We start from the raw sequence: 21,280 nt of genomic DNA on the forward strand, positions 1-21,280 counted from the left end.
GCATGCACGTCGCTGTATAAGTGTAATAATCTTGGACGCGACGTTAAACCCCATTTCATCTCACCTCACCTGATATTCCTACAATATCAGTGACAGCTATTGATCATGATGACAGGATGAATCACTCCCACACTCTTGACAGCAAGGTGCAGTTATTATTCTGTCAATAAGATCAACGATAAGTGCACATGGACGTGCAGTGGAAGTATGGAGATCACTCCCCCAACCCCCATTATGAGTTTTACATTTGCTAAAACTTTATTGTAAATAGAATCTTTTTTAATATTCCTTTGTAAACAATACAATACATTCAGATGAGAGAATGAGACAGGTTTTAATTACATCAGTGAGGTGTATATTTCAGAAATATCAGGTAAGTCTTTGATAGGAATTTAGATGTTGTAAGAATGTTAAGACTTTTATGGATAGCATCTTCCTTATTGTTTTCAATATTTCAGGGCTACTTCTAGCCCCTTCATCAAGTGAATAACTTCTTTATTGTTTTCAATATTTCAGGGCTACTTCTAGCCCCTTCATCAAGTGAATAACAACTTCTTTATTGTATAACATTTCAGGGCTACTTCTAGCCCCTTCATCAAGTGAATAAAAACTTTCTTATTGTGTAACATTTCAGGGCTACTTCTAGACCCTTCATCAAGTGAATAACTTCTTTATTGTTTTCAATATTTCAGGGCTACTTCTAGCCCCTTCATCAAGTGAATAACAACTTTCTTATTGTATAATGTTTCAGGGCTACTTCTAGCCCCTTCATCAAGTGAATAACAACCTTCTTATTGTGTAACGTTTCAGGGCTACTTCTAGCCCCTTCATCAAGTGAATAACAACTTTCTTATTGTGTAACATTTCAGGGCTACTTCTAGCCCCTTCATCAAGTGAATAACAACTTTCTTATTGTATAGCGTTTCAGGGCTACTTCTCCTCAATTTTCAGAAAAATTTCATGTCTTGCTACCTGAACAACCATGTCTTTCATTCTGATTACACACCACAATCACAAATATCCAGCAAGCTCTCCACACTATATTCTATCAAAGGGCACACCATCACTACCCTCGTCATTGATTACTCTAGCGGTGCTGCAGATTTTTGCAACATATTGACTAAGATTAATCTTCTTTGTCAACATAAAACTCAATGTGAAACATCATATTTGAGCGCTCAAACAGCGTAGAAAACATAGATTATGTAGATGTGTCAAAGCTACTTGTGTACGGTAGGTAGGTTGTATTAATGTGAGGGACAACTGATTGCGGTATCTGCCACCTGCCTGTCTCGAGCTGATAAACAGCTGTTGATATGTGGATTTATTTCTATCGGCCTGACACGTGTCCATGACTTCATTTATCATGTTTATTGCCTTTTCATACTAAAAGTCCAATGCAATAGATCCTTGTCACTTCATCCATCCCTTGATCCCTGAGATTCCTTTAAGCACCTGCTAGAGATTCCTTTAAGCACCTGCTAGAGATTCCTTTAAGCACCTGTACAAGATTCCTTTAAGCACCTGCTAGAGATTCCTTTAAGCACCTGCACGAGATTCCTTACAGCACCTGCACGAGATTCCTTTAAGCACCTGCATGAGATTCCTAAAAGCACCTGCACGAGATTCCTTTAAGGCACCAGCACGAGATTCCTTACAGCACCTGCACGAGATTCCTTTAAGCACCTGCACGAGATTCCTTACAGCACCTGCTAGAGATTCCTTTAAGCACCTGCACAAGATTATTTACAGATTGCCGTCAAACAGCTGGAATATCACTGAGTGCGGCGTTAAACAACAAACAAACAATGAATTATTAATTTCTTTTTTATGACCACAAACAGGATTAAGTACACACAAAAATGTAAAATAATCAGGATGCCAACATGTATGATAGATCACCAACCAATCACGAATATCATGGCAATGTTGCCTTGACTGAAGACAACAATTATGAAGTCTTCTCACAAAAACATGGAAGAAACAAATAGACTAACAGGTAGTCAGTGAAGTATTCATTACACAATAAATAGAAAAACCAAACAAGTATTTCTAATGCTGATTTGTGAGGAATATGACAAGCTACATTCAGCTGTAATTATCTGATTTCCCTTGATGAGTGAGTGAGTGAGTGAGTGCGTGAGTTTTGTTTTACGCCGCTTTTAGCAATATTCCAGCAATTTTACAGCGGGGGACACCAGAAATGGGCTTCACACGTTGTACCCATGTCGGGAATCGAACCCGGGTCTTCGGCATGACGATCGAACGCTTTAACCACTAGGCTACCCGACCGCCCCTTATCTCCATGAAACTAAAAGGAGGCATTCTGCAATCATGCTACAGGATTACTAAGCCGATAAATCATGAACTTGTCAGATAACTGATACTTTAACAAATACATCAGTGAGTGAGTTGGGTTTAACGCCGCTTTTAACAGTATTCCAGTTATATCGCGGTGTGTCAGCTTAATGTGGAAGGAAAGCCCGAAGTCATGCAGGTCTCAGACGTTTACCACTTCGTTGAAACCCACGATCACAGTTATGGTGCTGACAAACCTAGAAACATAATCGGGCCAAACCGGGATTCGAACCCATAGTCATAGGTTTGTGGCATGCCCAAGAGTGCAACTCTGCACAGCAAATCGCAGCGTCTTAGACGACTGGGCCACCCGTGCCCCCCAAATCTACATAAAGAAACAACATTGCCTTCCATGCTTGAATAGTCCTGGCTTGTATCTGTAAACCCTCCACAAGCACACTAATAGTTCTTATTATCATGAGCAGCTTCCTTGTGATAATTCATAGCGCTGGAGTCGGAATACATCCTCCCGCAAACTGGACACTCTTTCCACCTTGTTTTCACCACACTTGATGAATCACCACAACTGACAAATGCACAGCGAATCGCAGCGTCTTAGACGACTAGGCCACCCAAATACATTAGTGATATCAAGTGTCAAATTATATGACAACTTGATGACCTTTGACCCAGATGTTAAGACACACATCATAGCTGACTGAAGGATATTTGGCACTGCCGGCAAACCATACTTCTCACGTGAAGTCAGAAGCATTCAAGGTCAATCACCGACACCCATTAAAACAGGTATGAATCCAGAGAAATAATTTGTTCATGGTTCATCCTAGACTTGCACAAGTTTCTTAGGCAATAATTATTTGTTTAAATCATCATTTCTGGATTATATAAATAATAAGAACAAGTTGTCCCTTTAAGAGACTGTCATCCTTAGATGTACTGTCCACTTATCTAGACTTGCCCTTTTTAAGGATAAAACTACCATGCACCCATGGACTTATCTCTCAGTACAGCCTTGGAGGAAGGCTAGGTTTGTCCCTCCTGACACACGACACACACATTGTTTGTTTGCTTGTTGCCACACTCTGCAATATTACAGCTATATGACGGCACGCTGTTTATAATCAAGTCTGGAACAGACAGTCCAGTGACTGAGAACACGCACTTGGAATATAATGATATGTAGTCAGCGAGTCTGACTACCCAATCCATTTAGTCGCCTCTTACGACAAGCAGAGGTACCATGTTTTCTTGAGTATAGTGCGCACCCAAGTATAATGCGCACCCCCCTCTAGCAGATTCAGTATTTGGGAAAAAAAAGAATTTGAATATTATGCGCAGTAAAAAATTACACCGTACCCCTTCAGTGAATTCCGGTAACGAACAGGTGATAAAAAAACTTGTTCAGTACAAATTTGAAATTTGAGATACAAATCACCGGATATGTTGATCTACCATTTCTATTGTATTTTTTATTGTTTTACATCCAGGGATAAAGATTACCTTGCGTATTTTCTCATAAACTAAGATGGAAACAGCAATGAGCTGTACACATGTTTTCTTGGAATCTACTGGTGATTCAGTTAAAACTTACCCAATTATATAACTTTAAAGGATGTTAATGCAAGGATCAGTACAAATTGTATCTGAAACTATTTTTTTTATCAAACTACAACAAATATGACTTTTAAAGAGTCAAAGTATGGCATTTATGATATAGGTATCCATACTCTGTCAGCTAAAGTTCGTTTCAAGGCGTCAATAGCAGTAATCTGACTGTGGTTGCTGTTAATAACGGTGAGTTGTGTGATCTTCTGATCGCTTCACACATGATTTCGCGGAAATTAATTAAACCAATATTTTGAATGAAATTAATGAAATAAGTTACAAACATAAGTCCAGATATACAATGAACACTTTTTATAACCAGACAGTGTAATTACATGATTAATTTGTCTAGTAAGATACTTCCTGTCTGCCTAGTTAGATACTTCCTGTCTGTCCAGCAACGCATTTGTCTTACTTGTAAATGCTATTCCTGAGCAAAATAGATCAATTGTGGTCAAACGTTTTACATAGGTTAAATATATTCTCTAAAACAAGACAGGCATAGGTTGTTACAATAATTTTAAAAGTAAACTTCATGGATGGATCAGAGATACCCCACATCATCCCAAAAGCTCAGGATCCCTCCATCCCGGTCAATCACCTTGGCAACAGGACACTCACTGCAACACAAATTCCTGATTTACATCCCATATCTGCACAGACCGTCGGTGACAATGGACAAGCTGCTGGAATTCAAGCAAGGCCTGAAGTTGGCAATTTTTACCTCGGCAAAATCAATTTCAGCGGCGGCTGTGACGTTGATCACATCAACTGGGGCATCCCCAACGTTGGTGTCGTGTTTGCTTCAGCGGAGAATCCTGTCTCCTTAACCTTCAGCCTGCTGAATTTTTTTCACACTTCTTACCCCCGCCTGCTCGATTAATTTTAGCATAAGGCGCTGTAAAGAGGGTTGGTGACTTCAAACAGTCGGTGCTTCATTAAACAAGGGCCAATTGAAGAAATATTTTGCACATTTATTCTTGATGGAAAACTACACATTACTATATAAAAATATCCTGATGTTTTCAATCATACCAAGGTTAAGACCAAAGCAAACACAAACTTTGTAAATTTTCTTGAACTTACCTAAATTATGTTATTGAAGGTGGTTTGCGGAGAGATGGGTAGATCTGTGTTTGTTGGTGATGGAATGAGTGTTATACCGGATGTTGCTAACAACATTTTCCAACAATGGTAGACACGACAATACCAGGCTTTTTAATATTTGATTAACTGTTTCACTTTGTAATCCTCCAAACACACCCATGTCCCACAAATCGCTTTCAAAGCCTTGTAGCAGTCACAGAATGAATTTCTTGAAAACCACATGTGCATTTCTTTTTAGGGGACGTAGTTTCACCCTCAACCATTCGCATCACTGTTCAAATTCCAATAAATGAACAGTATTACAAACCATTAACGTCGGACCTCAATGAATCTGAAGATTTCTTGCAGTCAAAACAACCAGCATCTGTTGGACAACTGTTGGACAACTGTTGGACAACTGTTGGACAAAGATCTCTGCTGTTCAAGACAACAACAGCAGATTTATGTTTTTATTCTGGCGACCAAATTTCCAACATCATCATCATCATGATCCAAGGAGACTTGAGTGATTATTGACATCCATTTCAACATCAAACCATAGGTTTGAGACTGCTTTAAATTATTGTATATCTATTTGATTTTCTGCCTGACATATCTGGTGGACCATGCATTTCTTCCTATGAAGCCACAGTCCATTCCGTGACTTATACGACTTTCCACACCTACAGTCAAACGTGACGTTATCATGAATGGTTGCGTAGTGGTTCTGCATGGCCCGCATGCTGAGGAAGGACTTGTCACAGAGGGGACAAGCCACTTTATCTACAGCCCCACCCCCCAAGTCCATCAAGCCACTGGGGCCAGACACAGGCGGCCGGCCCGGCCAGGCTCCCATATATCTCGTAACGTCAATCAGGGCAGGGAAGGAGGAGGGATGAGCACTGGGTTCTCTCAGCGGGTCAAAGCTCAGGGATGAAGCTCTGAGAGCCAGGTGTTGCTTATTGTCATTTTTTTCATACAGAGAGCTACCTGCCGGACTGAAGCCAACTGAACTCTGTTGACCTGAAATTAACAAGAGTTCAAGCTTGAGTCCATGTTTGATATCGGCAAGACAATTTGCATTCCAAAGGGGAAACAAAAAATTCCAAAAAGGGAACAGAATATATCAAAATAAATGGTAGCTGTTGAATACAATTAAGTCTTTGACATGACAGTTAGTAAAGTGTTTGAGTTCTGATTGAAGGTGTTGTGATGTTTTCCCCATCATGGGTCAAATACAACCTTGACCTTCACCTATGACCTTGACACAATGATGAAACATCGTTGTAGGGCAAGACCAATTCGCTCGCTTCATGAGCACCTGGTGTCATCATTGTATAATGTGAATGATCCCCAATGATCAACATAAGCATAATTCTTCAGATTTAGAATTTAAAATTTTGTGGCAGATATCACCACATATTGGAGCTTTAAAAAAGTCATGAAACTAATGCTGGTAGAACTCCAATGCAATAATAAATCTTAGCTCACTCACCAATAGGTTTCAGGATTGATAACTAAGAACGATGTGGTGTTTTCCTTCAAACAGCTTTAAGTTATTTCACTTGGAATGACACCGAATCGCAAAACAGTCCACCACAACAACAAAATGTATAGTTCAATGGAGCAGCCTCAGGACCAGCATCTCCCTTGTATCAACACAACCTCATCTAATGACCTGCTATGTTGGACTGGATCAGTATAGTTCAATGGAGCAGCCTCAGGACCAGCATATCCCTTGTATCAACACAACCATCATCATCTAATGACCTGCTATGTTGGACTGGATCAGTATAGTTCAATGGAGCAGCCTCAGGACCAGCATCTCCCTTGTATCAACACAAACATCATCATCTAATGACCTGCTATGTTGCACTGGATCAGTATAGTTCAATGGAGCAGCCTCAGGACCAGCATATCCCTTATATCAACACAAACATCATCATCTAATGACCTGCTATGTTGCACTGGATCAGTATAGCTCAATGGAGCAGCCTCCAGCATCTCCCTTGTATCAACACAAACATCATCATCTAATAACCTGCTATGTTGGACTGGATCAGTATAGTTCAATGGAGCAGCCTCCAGCATCTCCCTTGTATCAACACAAACATCATCTAATGACCTGCTACATTGGACTGGATCAGTATAGCTCAATGGAGCAGCCTCAGGACCAGCATATCCCTTGTATCAACACAAACATCATCATCTAATGACCTGCTATGTTGGACTGGATCAGTCTAGTTCAATGGAGCAGCCTCAGGACCAGCATCTCCCTTGTATCAACACAAACATCATCATCTAATGACCTGCTACGTTGGACTGGATCAGTCTAGTTCAATGGAGCAGCCTCAGGACCAGCATATCCCTTGTATCAACACAAACATCATCTAATGACCTGCTATGTTGGACTGGATCAGTATAGCTCAATGGAGCAGCAGAGTATTGTGGACTCAAGACAGTCACTCCTCCTGTTTCCCCAAGTCAATAATTAGGATCGGTTGACCCTACGGGTGACCATCAATGGCATTTGCACTCTTACAATAGTACTGGGATGGTCAAAACACACTACTGCGCTTCTTTTATATACCGTATTCGCCATAATAAGTTCCTGGCCGCATACAAAATTGACAAAGGGAGATGAGTATTTAAACTATATACAAGTCTAATTTGTTTTCAGAGATAGAACCTTAGTGACCAAACTTCATTCAAATGTTAACTGAAATGTTTTCAATAACAGTTACAAGGCAATAATATTGTTTCTGTGTTGCTTCTTTCTGCAAAAATCTGTAACAAACCCAAGAAAATATGGACTGTCATGTCAATGTTTGGTCTTTGTTGGGAGTGACTTTATAGATTACTTACAGACTGGTCTAAAAGTAGGTCAGGGGGTGCTTATTGGAGCAGGCCCTTATTAGGGTGAATACGGTAGAGACAAAAATGGCTAGTGTACTGCGACGGTGTGATGAGTACCTTAACTTCCTACAATGTAGCTTTCCTTGCAGTATTTCACATGATGAATGCGTCCGTCTAGATTGAGGGAAGTATAAGGGACTTAGGTACTCATGATAAGTATCGGATATACAGGATGAAGAAGGATAAAGGGGCCTTTTCAGCCCACTGGAAATGTCAAAGTTCAATGTTGTAGAAAACATCCAAATATTGATATGAAAATTATCAGGCATGTTCAAATGGCTGACAAGCCTTTTTTCCTTTTCTTACACGAGCAGGCTGGGACTTCAAATACATGCATATGGTCATGTGTAAGGGTGTGCAGTATTTCCGGTATATCGGTAAATTGAAGTTCATTCTTTCCATGATACTCATCATTTTTTCATGCTCGATATATTGGGTGATGTCAAATAGCGATTTTTATCATGTGTTCAATGTTTTATACTTGCCAGAAGCCTTGGCTTCCCCGGAACATGCATCCAAGGTCCCAAGATGGCTGTGTATTTATTGTTTTGTTTTGTTTGTAGTTTAACGCCGCACTCAGCAATATTCCAGCTACATGACAACAGTCTCTAAATAATCAAATCTGGACAAGACAATAAGTGATTGACGTCATGAGCATCGATCCACGCAATTGGGATACGATGACATGCATCAACCAAGTCAAGAGGCCTGACCACTCGATTCCGTTAGTCGCCCATTAAGACAAGCATAGTCGCTTTTTTAAAATTGTTTGATAGGCATTACTTAGAAGTTGACTTAGAAATTGTGTCTACCTAGTCGCTTTTTACTGTGTATTTATTGACTGAGTAAACATTATGTTGTACCAGCATCTTGTTTTGTTCAATTTATGAACTTCAGTTCACGCCTTAATGTGTCAGATTGCTTCTGAATTCAAAATTGAGAATTATACAATATATCATGATATGTATTGCAATACGACCTTGTGCATCGCAAAATATTGTGATACACTTTAAGCCTCCAATACCCATTCCTAGTAATGAGGGGAAAGCAGAATTTTCAACCTTCAGATGAGTGAGTGAGTGAGTGAGTATGGTTTTACGCCTCTTTTAGCAATATTCCAGCAATATCACGGCGGGGGACACCAGAAATGGGCTTCACACATTGTACCCATGTCGGGAATAGAACCTGGGTCTTTGGCGTGACGAGCGAACGCTTTAACCACTAGGCTACCCGACCGCCGCTCAACCTTCAGATGAAAATCTAAGTATAAGCATGTCCATGTCCATATGTTGGTACCCGTAGTTTTTATCTGAAGTCAAAGACTTGCTCCTGTTCAAATATAACATGCATCCTGAAAAGCTCCAGAAAAAGCCTCTTTGACACATTCTGTCCCTACCTATTCATGTAAAGTTGTCCAAAACTTTCATAATTTAAAAAAATAGTTTTGCTCAATTCTTAATTCATCATATCCGGTTGGCCCCAAAGGGCCCTTATCCTGTTTCTGAATGAAGCCCAAGTTTCTCTTCAACAAAGGAGTACAGAAGAAAATGAAAAACAGTAGATGTCATATTTATTATGCGTATTGATACAATCATTAGTGACACAAGGCATCTATGTTAGCTGTTGATATGTTTTCTAACCATTGGGGTATGGACAATTGCAGTGCATCGGCATCAGTCTAATACAGTATGACTGGGGGCAAGGGTGGCCCAGTCCTGGCCGATTCGCTGTGCAGAGTTGCATCCCTTGGGCACGCCAGAAACCTGTGATTGTGGGTTCGAATCCCGGTTCGCCCCGATTATGTTTCTAGGTTTGTCAGCACCATACCCGTGCTTGTGGGTTTCACCGAAGTGGTAAACGTCTGAGACCTGCATCACTTCGGGCTTTCCTCCCATATTAAGCTGACACGCCGCGATATAACTGGAATACTGTTAAAAGCGGCGTTAAACCCACCTCACTCACACAGCGTGACTGAGTCCAACATCCACAGAGTTCTGTGCAATAGACATATCTCCCCCATGCTTAAGTATAGAGAACTTAAAGGGACAGTACGGTGAAGGTCCTTTGTGTTTTTAAATCATGCACGAAATAATCTAAGAGTGTGAAGTCACACCTTTACTTCATACATGATTTGATTCACAAACCCAAACAGAGCTCCACACAGCGAAGCTGACAATGCAATTGCCGGCAGAGTAAACTGGCTTCAGTCATGTTTCTTATTAGAGGCAAATTGAAGAGAAAGCTTACCGGGTATGTGTTTTTGTTACGGATACATTGCAAAATACTAATTGCCAGTTTGATTAGATTAGAAGCCAGTGTTTATCAAAGCCTAGATTACAATATAAATATGCCTTGGTTGAATGAAGCCAGTCACTCTCCTTCCTTCACAGTGTTCCCTGCAGCCAGCCTGGTATCTCCGTCACATCGTAACATCTTACAGAGTCCATTCATGTGTTTTTCATCTGCTTCATTTTGGATGAGTCTACACATTTGGATAAACATAGGTCATGAAATGATTAACTTTCATTGAGAAAATCCTAAACTGTGAAAAACTATTTCCATTTGTGAGTTTATCCTCCACATGCTGTCATCGAAGCCCAACGGAGAGTAGGGATGTGGCCACTTTGATGTGAAAAGCTATATTGTCATGCATCTCACTGTCGCAGTTGTAGCAGCATATCTACATATTATACAAAACAGTATGTAACGCGCACTTGCTTTAGGCCCATCTGTTATTATTATGAATAAGAGAAAAGACTGGTCTCAAGATAAGTCTACACTCGCAGTGTGGTCACTGGACCTGACCTTTCTCTTGTGGAATAGGCGATGGTTCAGAATGGTTGATGTACGGTCCCTTTAACACGAGTCAGAGTTGGAAATTAAGCATGAAAGTCAAGAAGCTGTCATTACCGTGATGCTAAATGTGTAAGATTCCCTAGATTCAAATACCACAGGAGCAAACCTCAAGGACTGATAATATTCTCAGGTTTTGTGGCAAACATAACACCAGAATTTGTGATATTCTTCTCTTCTTCTTTCTTAATATTCAAACCTATATGTTTCCCAAACTTGGGAATTCGATCATGAATTTCTATTTTTTAGAACAGAATCTTTAAGTATCCAAGGTTACTTCAAGCCAGAGATAAACATTTACACTGTGTGATAGACAGGAGGGAGGCACTTTTGTTGAGTAGCTATCTGTCATCAACTATCCTTATTCCACAGTGGACACTGAGGTCTGTGTCTTCAAGCCAGATGGGTACATGTACACCTTCCCCGACACAGGAGAGTCACTTTATCATGGACCGCGGTCTTGTGATACAGTCATCATCTATCCTTATTCCACAGTGGACATCGAAGTTTACGATACTTCAAGCCAGATGGATACATGTACACCTTCCAACACACAGGAGAGTCACTTTGTCATGGACCGCGGTCTTGTGATACAGTCATCATCTATCCTTATTCCACAGTGGACATCGAAGTTTATGATACTTCAGGCCAGATGGGTACATGTACACCTTCCCACACACAGGAGAGTCACTTTGTCATGGACCACGGTCTTGTGATAGTCATCAACTATCATTATTCCACAGTGGACATCGAAGTTTATGATACTTCAAGCCAGATGGGTACATGTACACCTTCCAACACACAGGAGAGTCACTTTGTCATGGACCGCGGTCTTGTGATACAGTCATCATCTATCCTTATTCCACAGTGGACATCGAAGTTTATGATACTTCAGGCCAGATGGGTACATGTACACCTTCCCACACACAGGAGAGTCACTTTGTCATGGACCACGGTCTTGTGATAGTCATCAACTATCATTATTCCACAGTGGACATCGAAGTTTATGATACTTCAAGCCAGATGGGTACATGTACACCTTCCCACATGCGCAGGAGTAGGTCACTTTGTCATGGACCGCGGTCTTGTGGTACAGAAATGCCCGTCTGGTGAAGAACTTTTTCCCACATTGTGGACACTCCACATCTTTGGATTCCAGAGCGGGGTCCATGAACTTGTCGTGCTGAAACTGACTATACATGAAGCTGGACGCATCACGGTCAGGGTCACAAGGTCCAGACAGAGTTTCTGCATGAGACTGACTGAACCTGACTGACCTTCCATCATCTGAAAACAACAAAAACATCTGGTTTCAGTCAGTCCACGCCCAACGCTTCACAATGCAAATATTCGGTCTATTTCTAAACATCAGTCTGCTATGAGCTTTGACAGCAAAGTGACACTCTCCTACCCAGAGTTTCTTGCGGTCAGCGGCCAGCATAGTACCTCTGCCACAGGCCAGCGCAATGTGGCGATTCGTCACATCTTTCACAGTCCATCCAAGATATTGCATATGCTTTTCATGTCCGTTTCATTTTTGACAAGCTTTCACATTTTGATAAACAAATGTCAAAGAATGGTTACGGTTCATTAAGGAAGTATCCTGATACGTGTAAATCTACTTGCTTTTGCGTAGTTATCCTTTGTTTACATTGGTTGTCCAGCTCCACGTGCTGTCATCGAAGCCCTACGGAGAGCTAGCAATACGGTCACTTTGATGTATAAATATATATTGTCATGCAACTCACTGCCGCAGTTGTAGTAGCATATCTATATAATTATGCAAAACAGTGTGTAAAGCGCCCCCAGATACTTGCATTAGTCCTTTCTGTTCTGATTTCTGAAAAAGCCATTTTGTTTACAAACAAGAGAAAAGTCCGGTCACGTGATATGCATATTAGCCTGTGGCAGTGAGTCACCACTGCAGCAGAGTGTGCATAAGTGATTTGAGAACTGTTCATTCACAGCCATGAAACAAGTATTTTTATTATGATCATATCTGAGAGCAGGGTCTCCATTCCGAAGACGACATGTGGCTTGTGCTGTGTGTTGCCTTGTGTCCATGAGTTACAAGAACAAGATCGTGAATTCACAGCATTGTATATTTGTGTTAGAGTGAGTGAGTGAGTGAGGTTTTACGCCGCTTTTAGCAATATTCCAGCAATATCACGGCGGGGGACACCAGAAATGGGCTTCACACATTGTACCCATGTCGGGAATCGAACCCGGGTCTTCGGCGTGACGAGCGAATGCTTTAACCACTAGGCTACCCGACCGCCCCTATTTGTGCTAGAAAACATTTTGTTTTCAGCATACAGAATTCACTATTGTCATTCTGTTGACTTCCATTAACAAGTTGCAACTGTCTCCATCAGTAATGATCTCGCAATGAGGAATTCACACCTGTATGGGTAAGATAACCAAATGTTTGTTTTTAAAAAAATAGCAACATTTTCACCAACAGAAATCAGAGTCTGTTTCTCCCAAAGAGTGAGTGAGTGAGTGAGTTTGATTTTACGCCGCTTTTAGCAATATTCCAGCAATATCACACCAGAAATGGGCTTCACACATTGTACCCATGTTTGGAATCGAACCCGGGTCTTCGGCGTGACGAGCGAACACTTTAACCACTAGGCTACCCGACCCCCCCCTTCTTCCAAAGAGGTCATAGAGATTGTATCCCCACTGTGTCTGATGTGATTTGGAGGAGGAACAAGACAAAAGCAGATCAAAGGTTTTCTAAGATTGGATGTTTGAAAGTCTTCGGAATTCTATGTCCACCAGGAATCACGTACACTCCTGTGAATATTATCAAGTGTTCAAGAGTACAGCACACTGGCCCCCGCTGTATCCTTCAATATGTCCAGACCTCCTCCGTGTTCTGGTGGTAGAGCGTCCTCCTCGAGAGCGGAAGGTCCGGGGTTCGATCCCCGACCGCGTCATACAAAAAGACGTTAAAAGATGGTACTTGTTGTTACCCTGTCTGGTGCTCGGCGTTAAGGGGCTAAAACAAGGACTGGTCGGCTCGGAGTCAGTTTACTGTGTCTGAGTGGGGTATTCATGTTAAACTGCGGCATGGTATCTCATTGAGCTAGCACTATAAATCGGCATCAGTCCAGACTAGTACAAGCAGCCACACAAACACACACACACGTACATGCACGTCGCTATATAAGTGCAATAATCTTGCACGCGACGCTAAACCCCATTTCACCTCACCTCACCTTCAATATGTCCAAGGCTAGATCTCCAGACAATGAACTGACCAATCACTGTGGTTGTTGTCCAATGCCTTGTTGAAGCAATTGCAGCTTCACACACATTCTCTTATGTTTCCGAAGGCTAGGTTTGTATTTGTACGCCTTCCCACAGATACAGGCGTGAGTAATGTTGTCATGCACAGCGTATTTGTGGTCCAGCAGTGTGCTGTAGGCTGTGAACACCTTCCCACACTCGCGACAGACAACGCCTCCTTCCGATCGGAAACACCCCGAGGTTGACCTTGAGGTCATAACACTACCTAGGGTAGAAGCTATTGGCAGCTCCGGCATAGTATGAACAAACCCCTCTGGCTTGAACAATGTACTGTCTGCCATGGGTTGTCTGAACATGACTGAACTTCCTGCATCTGAAAGCAACAAAAAGTTCAGTCAGTTGTCACGGCCATTGTCCATTCTGAAGGTCATTTTAAACTGTGGAATTTCTCAGCAGACACTTGATGTATGTTTAGAGTCAATGTCCCTCACAGTCCACTTCAGTGAGTGAGTGAGTGAGTGAGTATGGTTTTACGCCGCTTTTAGCAATATTCCAGCAATAACACGATGGGGGGACACCAGAAATGGGCTTCACACATTGTACCCATGTCGGGAATCGAACCCAGGTCTTCAGCGTGACGAGCGAACGCTTTAACCACTAGGCTACCCGACCGCCCTCACAGTTCACTTCAGTCAGCGTGGCCTATTGATCTTTAATTCCAGCTACAAAACACGGTTTGTCAAATACTTGGCCACCTAAGTGTTCATTAAATCATTTTGAATGCCCTGTGTACTGTCATCCCCAATCCTTGAGCATTTCAATATTTTCCAGCTACTTTTGTTGTTTTTTTAAATGAATACATACAGTTGCCATGAATGTATACAACTATTTATATCATTCTCTAGTTGTCTGCACTTCTTTGATAACAAAAAGCGCATTAAAGTTGGAAATAAACAGGTCTGTAAAGTAATGGAAATTGGCCCCTTGAAAAGCCTTATAAACAAGGTCATCTCGACTTTGTCACTGTCACCTTTAATCTGTTGATTTGTTTGGCATTAAGCGCTGAAAAGATAGTGGGTAATTTCAAACAGTCGAAGCTTCATTAAACATAGGCTGAATGAATCAATATTTTGCACATTTATTCCTAATCTGTAAACAGTTATTGCGAGGTTCATTTGAAGGTGTCCTTATGCTATTGGCCTGTGCATGTGAGCTGTAACGGCTGTAACGGCTGTAACCAGAGCCAGACCCTCATTCCAAATAGATCTTGTCATCACCATCTTATATCAGGGTAATCGTGAAAGGAAGATCAAGTGTAATAACATTGTGATATTTCTACATGTTAGCAAGTCTCGATGCTGATAGGTCAGTCAAAGTGAGTGAGTGAGTGAGTTGAGTTAAACGCTGCTTTTAACAGTATTCCAGTTATATCACGGTGTGTCAGCTTGATGTGGGAGGAAAGCCGGAAGTGATGCAGGTCTTGGTCGTCTATCACTTCGGTGAAACCCACAAGCACGGGTATGGTGCTGACAAACAGTCAAAGTGAATATGACACGCAAATGCAATATGGTGTCACTTGATTGTCTGGTTTGTTGTACAGGTCTCGGTCACACGGCACAAGTACTGCTGTGAGGTGTCAGACAACAAATACTGTATTCGCCTCTAATAAGCGCCCACGGCGATATTTGCTAATATATTGGCTAGTAAACAATCACATTTAGCACCCCTTCCGATTGATCAATGTACACAAGACTTATTTATTCACGTATAATACGCACTTGTGTGTTATATGCATTCTTAATTATGGGCAAATACATCTTGGAAAAATATATCTGTCGCATATATAACATTTCAGTCTGTCAGCATAAACCACGAAATTTATCTTTCAACTCTGTTTTTTTCCACCAAAATAACATTCTAATAAGAGCCCCTATTTCTAATTTTGAGAGCGCCCTATGCGCTTATTACATCGAATACAGTACATACTATTTTAGGCAAATTGTGTGGGTGGTGGGTGGTGGGACGCCACCGGTAGGGCAGAACATACTTACCCCCTACCAAGTGTCATCGCTGGTTTCCAGCGATCCATTCATATAATTTTCACCACATTTGGTTTCTATGCTCAATGGAATCTGTTTGGGTGGATAACGAGACATTGTCCTCTGGTGTTGACATGCTATATTCACTGTGGAGAACAATGAGTTGTTCATGACATCACAGATTGATTACACCGTCATCTGAACAATAGTCTAACTTCAGTGATCAATAGGTCATTATGAGAAATTAAAACGAAAATTTTCACAAACCATATCACCATGGTTCAAGTTGGCGAATTCACTCAAATCTGTTTATTCTGGAAGTAGAATCAACAGATTCGAGTGATTAGTCCATTACGAAACCCGTAATTTCAGATTATCTGTTCATCTGACAATGCAGCCAGGCTCCCAGGAAAGGCTGGGGCTTACAGCATCGTTAACTCAGTGGAGATAATCCATAATTTCTCACAGCATTCTGTCTAATTGTCATGGCTGTACAGTAAGCTAATTCCCATACAAACTTTACAAGCTGGACAAAGAACCCTTCAAAGCAGTTGTTAATCAATTCTCTTTATTCCGTCTTTGTTTTACAATTACTACATGAACTGAATGACTTATGATGGGAAGACCCCGTTAACACATGCATCACCATGACAACACCGTTGCATGCAAGCATAACTGTGCAGTATTCTACACCTTTTCACTTGAGTGTGTGAGTGAGTGAGTTGGGTTTAATGCCGCTTTTAACAGCATTCCAGTTATATCACAGCGTGTCAGCTTAATGTGGGAGAAAAGCCCAAAGTGATGCAGGCTGACGTTTACCATTTCGGTGAAACCCACAAGCAGGTATGGTGCTGACAAACCTAGAAACATAATAGGGGCGAACCGGGATTCGAACCAAAAATCATAGGATTCTGGCATGCCCAAGGGAAGCAACTCTGCACAGCAAATCGCGGCACCTTAGACGACTGGGTCACCCGTGACCCCCCTTTTACTTGAGTAACACATTGGTTTATAGAACAGGACCATTTCAACCATGACACCTTTAAAAGCCACACGGTTCTTCATTTCCAAAGGGGGCTGTAGGGTAGCCTAGTGGTTAAAGCGTTCGCTCGTCACGCCGAACACCTAGGTTCAATTCCTGACATGGGTACAATGTGTGAAGCCCATTTCTGGTGTCCCCTGCCGTGATATTGCTGGAATATTGCTAAAAGCGGAGTAAAAACATGCTCACTCACTCACTCATTTCCAAAGGGGTTTGACCAAGATTTTCTCTCAATAACAATCTGCTATCAGATAAGCATACTAGACATGTAGCTGAAGGTTCTATGTTGTATACCTTATGACCGTAGATAAGCCGATGTCATGGATCAGCCAAGGTATTAACTTGGTCCTTGAAATCTGTATCAAACTGCTATGTGTGGTGGATAAGCCGGGCCCCAACCTAAAAGTACATCTCGACATGATCTGTCATTTGAAATAGAATATCAACAAGTCCGTATTGACTTACGCAAGTTTATCCTTGTTATCATTATTTTGAAGATATATAGTATAACCTGCAATTAAAATAACCCGATACCAGAATATATTATTCGTAGTAAAACAGTATTTCAAGACACTATTTTCACCGATCATTGCATGAAAATACTTTTCTGTTATATTATTGGGTATATTTAAACATAATCACAGAAAATGTGTGTACAGCTGATTGCTATTTCTGGCTTAGTTTACGAGACAATACACGCGGTAATCTTTATCCCTGCATATAAAACAATGCCTAGCATAACAAGAAATACAATCGAAATGGTAAATCATCAAGTCTAGTCATATTTAATCACAAATTTCACATTTTCATTGACAAAGTTTGTTATAGCATTGTTCATTCACCTGAAGCGATACGATGTAGGTTTTTTACTGACAGAAAAAGAGTTTGATGAAAGTGTAACCCATACATGAGCCGACCCCTTTCTACAGAATCTTTTTATGGTTGGTTGGTTGGTTGGTTTGTTGTTTAACACCACACTCAGCAATATTCCAGCTATATGACGACGGTCTGTAAATAATCGAGTCTGGACCAGTCAATCCAGTGGTTGATGTCATGAGCATCAATCCACTCAATTGGGATACGATGACATGCATCAACCAAGTCAGCGAGCCTGACCACCTGATCCTGTTAGTTGCCTTTTACGACAAGCATAGATGCCTTTTACGGCATGCATGGGTTGCTGAAGACCTATTCTACCCCGGAATCTTCACGGGTCCTTTTAATGGGCCTCAAAATTTGGCTTATCTACGGTCATATACAGTAGGGTACTACAGGTGCGTTTTTTGTACCGGTATACAGAATGTACCCTAGCCAGTATCGGAGCAAAGAAATAGCACGGGAGCCATTAGAAAGTGATCCCTCTGCAGACTTCTCTTGTATCCAAACCATTGGAAAAATCAATCATGGCTGAACATACTGGAGTGGAAATCATACATTCTATCTGCAATAGATAGCGATGCAGGTGTCATTTTCTCTGACAACAAGCTATTTAAGTGTATTACAAGTCAAATCGAAACCTGTTTCATGGACTCATCGAACTGCTCCATTGCTGTGTGGAAGTCAGTTTAAGCATGTTAAGAGGTACATTTCTGTAATGATTTCAACTGGGGAACATTTCTGTTACGTTTGTTTGATGTTTAACGCCGCACTCAGCAATATTCCACCTATATGATGGCAGTCTGTAAATAATCGAGTCTTGACCAGACAATCCAGTTATTGACATCATGAGCATCAATCTACACAACTGGGATATGATGACAGGCATCAACCAAGTCAGTGAGCCTGACCACCCAATCCTGTTAGTCGCCTCTTACAAGCATAGTCGCCTCTTACGGCAAGCATGGGTTGCTGAAGACCTATTCTACCCAAGACCTTCATGGGATCATTTCTGATTCATTTTCAACCGGGGAACATTTCTGTTACGTTTAAACCAAGGACATTTCTGTTACGTTTTCAACCAGGGTACATTTCTGTATTACCTAAGTGAAAGGTACCTTGGGTACAGTTCTGTAGTATCCAACAATACATCAAACATTTCAGTATCAGTTTCACCTTGAGATGACATCACATAAGATAGCCAATTTCATTAAAATCAGACCTTAGTTCTCGCAACCGCGAAACAAAGATCTGTGGACATCCCATTACGGGTCACGTCAGACCGACATTGTGCGAACTTTGACCTACCAATGGAATGACCAATCAGAAGGGAGCTTTCTCGTGCTTTACGGCACTAATTTCAAATTGGCGACAACGCTTCGAAACATATTTTGACAAATTCTCGATTACAAATTTGAAACCTAAACAAAAGAACATTCTGGAATGGCTAATAGATGGTCTAGATTGTATGTATTCAGTCATTAAACCCGTAACTATCGTTCGGAATACCCTGTGTTAAAGTTTTCGAAATTGCATGATAAGAAAACACATTCTGACTGTCACTTTCCTAATCTGGTAAGCGACGCTCTGATTGGTCGGATGAAAGGTCGTTCAGACGTGACCCGTAATGGGATGTCTTCAGATCTTTGCCTAGCAGTAGCGAGAACTAAGGTCTGATTTTAATGAGATTGATAAGATAACAACATACTGACAGGATAAGATTGTGTCCTCCAGAAGCACACTGCAGTCTGTCAACCATCATTCAGAGAGGATATCCTTTGTTAATGTTGTCATGTCACTGTCATCACTTCTCCATACTATTCCATGGGGAACTTTGCGTCTTCTCAGGACCTCACACCAAATCATCTCAACCACGGAGATAACTCCATTTTGGATTCTGATATTTGGGACCCGTGAAGATCCAGGGTAGAATACGTCTTCAGTACCCATACTTGCCGTAAAAGGTGATTATGCTTGATGTAAGAGGCGACTAACGGGATAGGGTGGTCAGGTTCGCTGACATGGTTGATGCATGTCATCAATCCCAATTGCATGGATCGATGTTCATGATGTCAATCACTGGATTGTCTGGTCTAGACTTGATTATTTACAGACCGCCTTCATATACCTTGAATATTGCTGAGTGCGGCGTTCAACAACAAAGAAACAAACAAACCACAAATCTGATATTTAGAGTGAGGTGCACTCCATTCTAATGACAGTGAAAGTGAAAGTCTGCTTGAATCGTCTACAACAGTCACTCTGACACTCACATTTACACAAAGATGACAATGTCTCAATCCAGGAAAACATTAAGTAATTGAAACCTATTAATGAGACGTCTTTCTTTCAATATATACAACGTGTATCGAAATTAAACAAAGTATGTGAATTAGAGTTACCTCCCCTTAGCATGTACTCAAGTACTTGTTGGAGCCCTAACTATCATGTTAATATTCTGTGTTAGCAGGGGGCGCTTATGAAGATACTTACAGATTGGTCAAGAAGTTGGAATGGGGCGATTATTGAAGCAGGGTGCTCAAATCAGGGAATACAAAGTTAGGCATACAGCTTCAACCTCATGACAGTGAGAGCAAAAGTCTGTCTGTGTCGTCTCCAACACTCTTACACTTCAGTATCTCAGCAAATTTACAAAAAAACAATTTACAGTCTGCATACTGCAAATGTCTAAACAGGGTCAATCTCGGACACTGAACAACAGCCTTTGTATCCAATCGTCTGTGGAAGCAAGAGCCTGCTTGACAGTCTCTCAGACACAATCTCATTAAAATCAGATCTTAGTTCTCGCTACCCCTAAACAAAGACCTGAGGACATCCCATTATGGGTCACGTCAGACCGACCTTGCGCGAACTTTGACCGGCCAATGAAATGACCAATCAGAAGGCAGCTTTCTTGTGCTTTATGGCACAATCTTCAAATTGGCGACTACGCTCCGAGAATTTTTTTGGGACAAATTCTCGATCACAAATTTGAAACCTGAACAAAAAAACACTCTGGAATGGCTAATAGATGGTCTAGATTGTAAGGATTCAGTCGTTAAACCCATAAATATCGTACGGAATACCCAATGTTAAAGTTTTTGAGATTGCATGATTGGAAATCACATTCCGACTGTCACTTTCATAATCTAGTAAGCGACGCACTGATTGGTCGGATGAAAGGTCATTCTGACGTGAAACCTAATGGGATGTCCTCAGATCTTTGTTTAGCAGTAGCGAGAACTAAGGTCCATCCTAATGTCTGTGGAAGCAGAAGTCTGCTTGACGT

The 21,280-nt window shown here is 41.3% G+C and overlaps 1 protein-coding gene across 5 annotated transcripts in view; it reads right to left on the bottom strand.

Moving 5' to 3' along the window:
- The window catches only part of LOC124128061 (zinc finger protein 8-like), an 83,870-nt gene that overhangs the window by 13,808 nt on the left and 48,782 nt on the right, over positions 1–21,280 (bottom strand). The window contains exons 2-3 of one of the 5 annotated variants that reach the window (XM_046491506.2): positions 14,004–14,407; positions 9,785–12,066 (exon numbers count right to left, since the gene is read on the bottom strand). The exons of 3 other annotated variants lie outside the window; for them this stretch is intronic. In XM_046491506.2, coding sequence (XP_046347462.2) covers positions 14,049–14,407 — 359 coding nt within the window. In that variant the 3' untranslated portion in view covers positions 9,785–12,066; positions 14,004–14,048. Of the gene's footprint in view, positions 1–5,010; positions 6,034–9,784; positions 12,067–14,003; positions 14,408–21,280 lie in introns of those variants that run through there. One more of the 5 variants, XR_007219705.1, reaches the window with a different exon arrangement.

Source organism: Haliotis rufescens, unplaced genomic scaffold, assembly GCF_023055435.1.
Source record: "Haliotis rufescens isolate VD_foot unplaced genomic scaffold, xgHalRufe1.0.p SCAF_9, whole genome shotgun sequence".
Classification (NCBI taxonomy): Eukaryota; Metazoa; Mollusca; class Gastropoda; order Lepetellida; family Haliotidae; genus Haliotis; species Haliotis rufescens.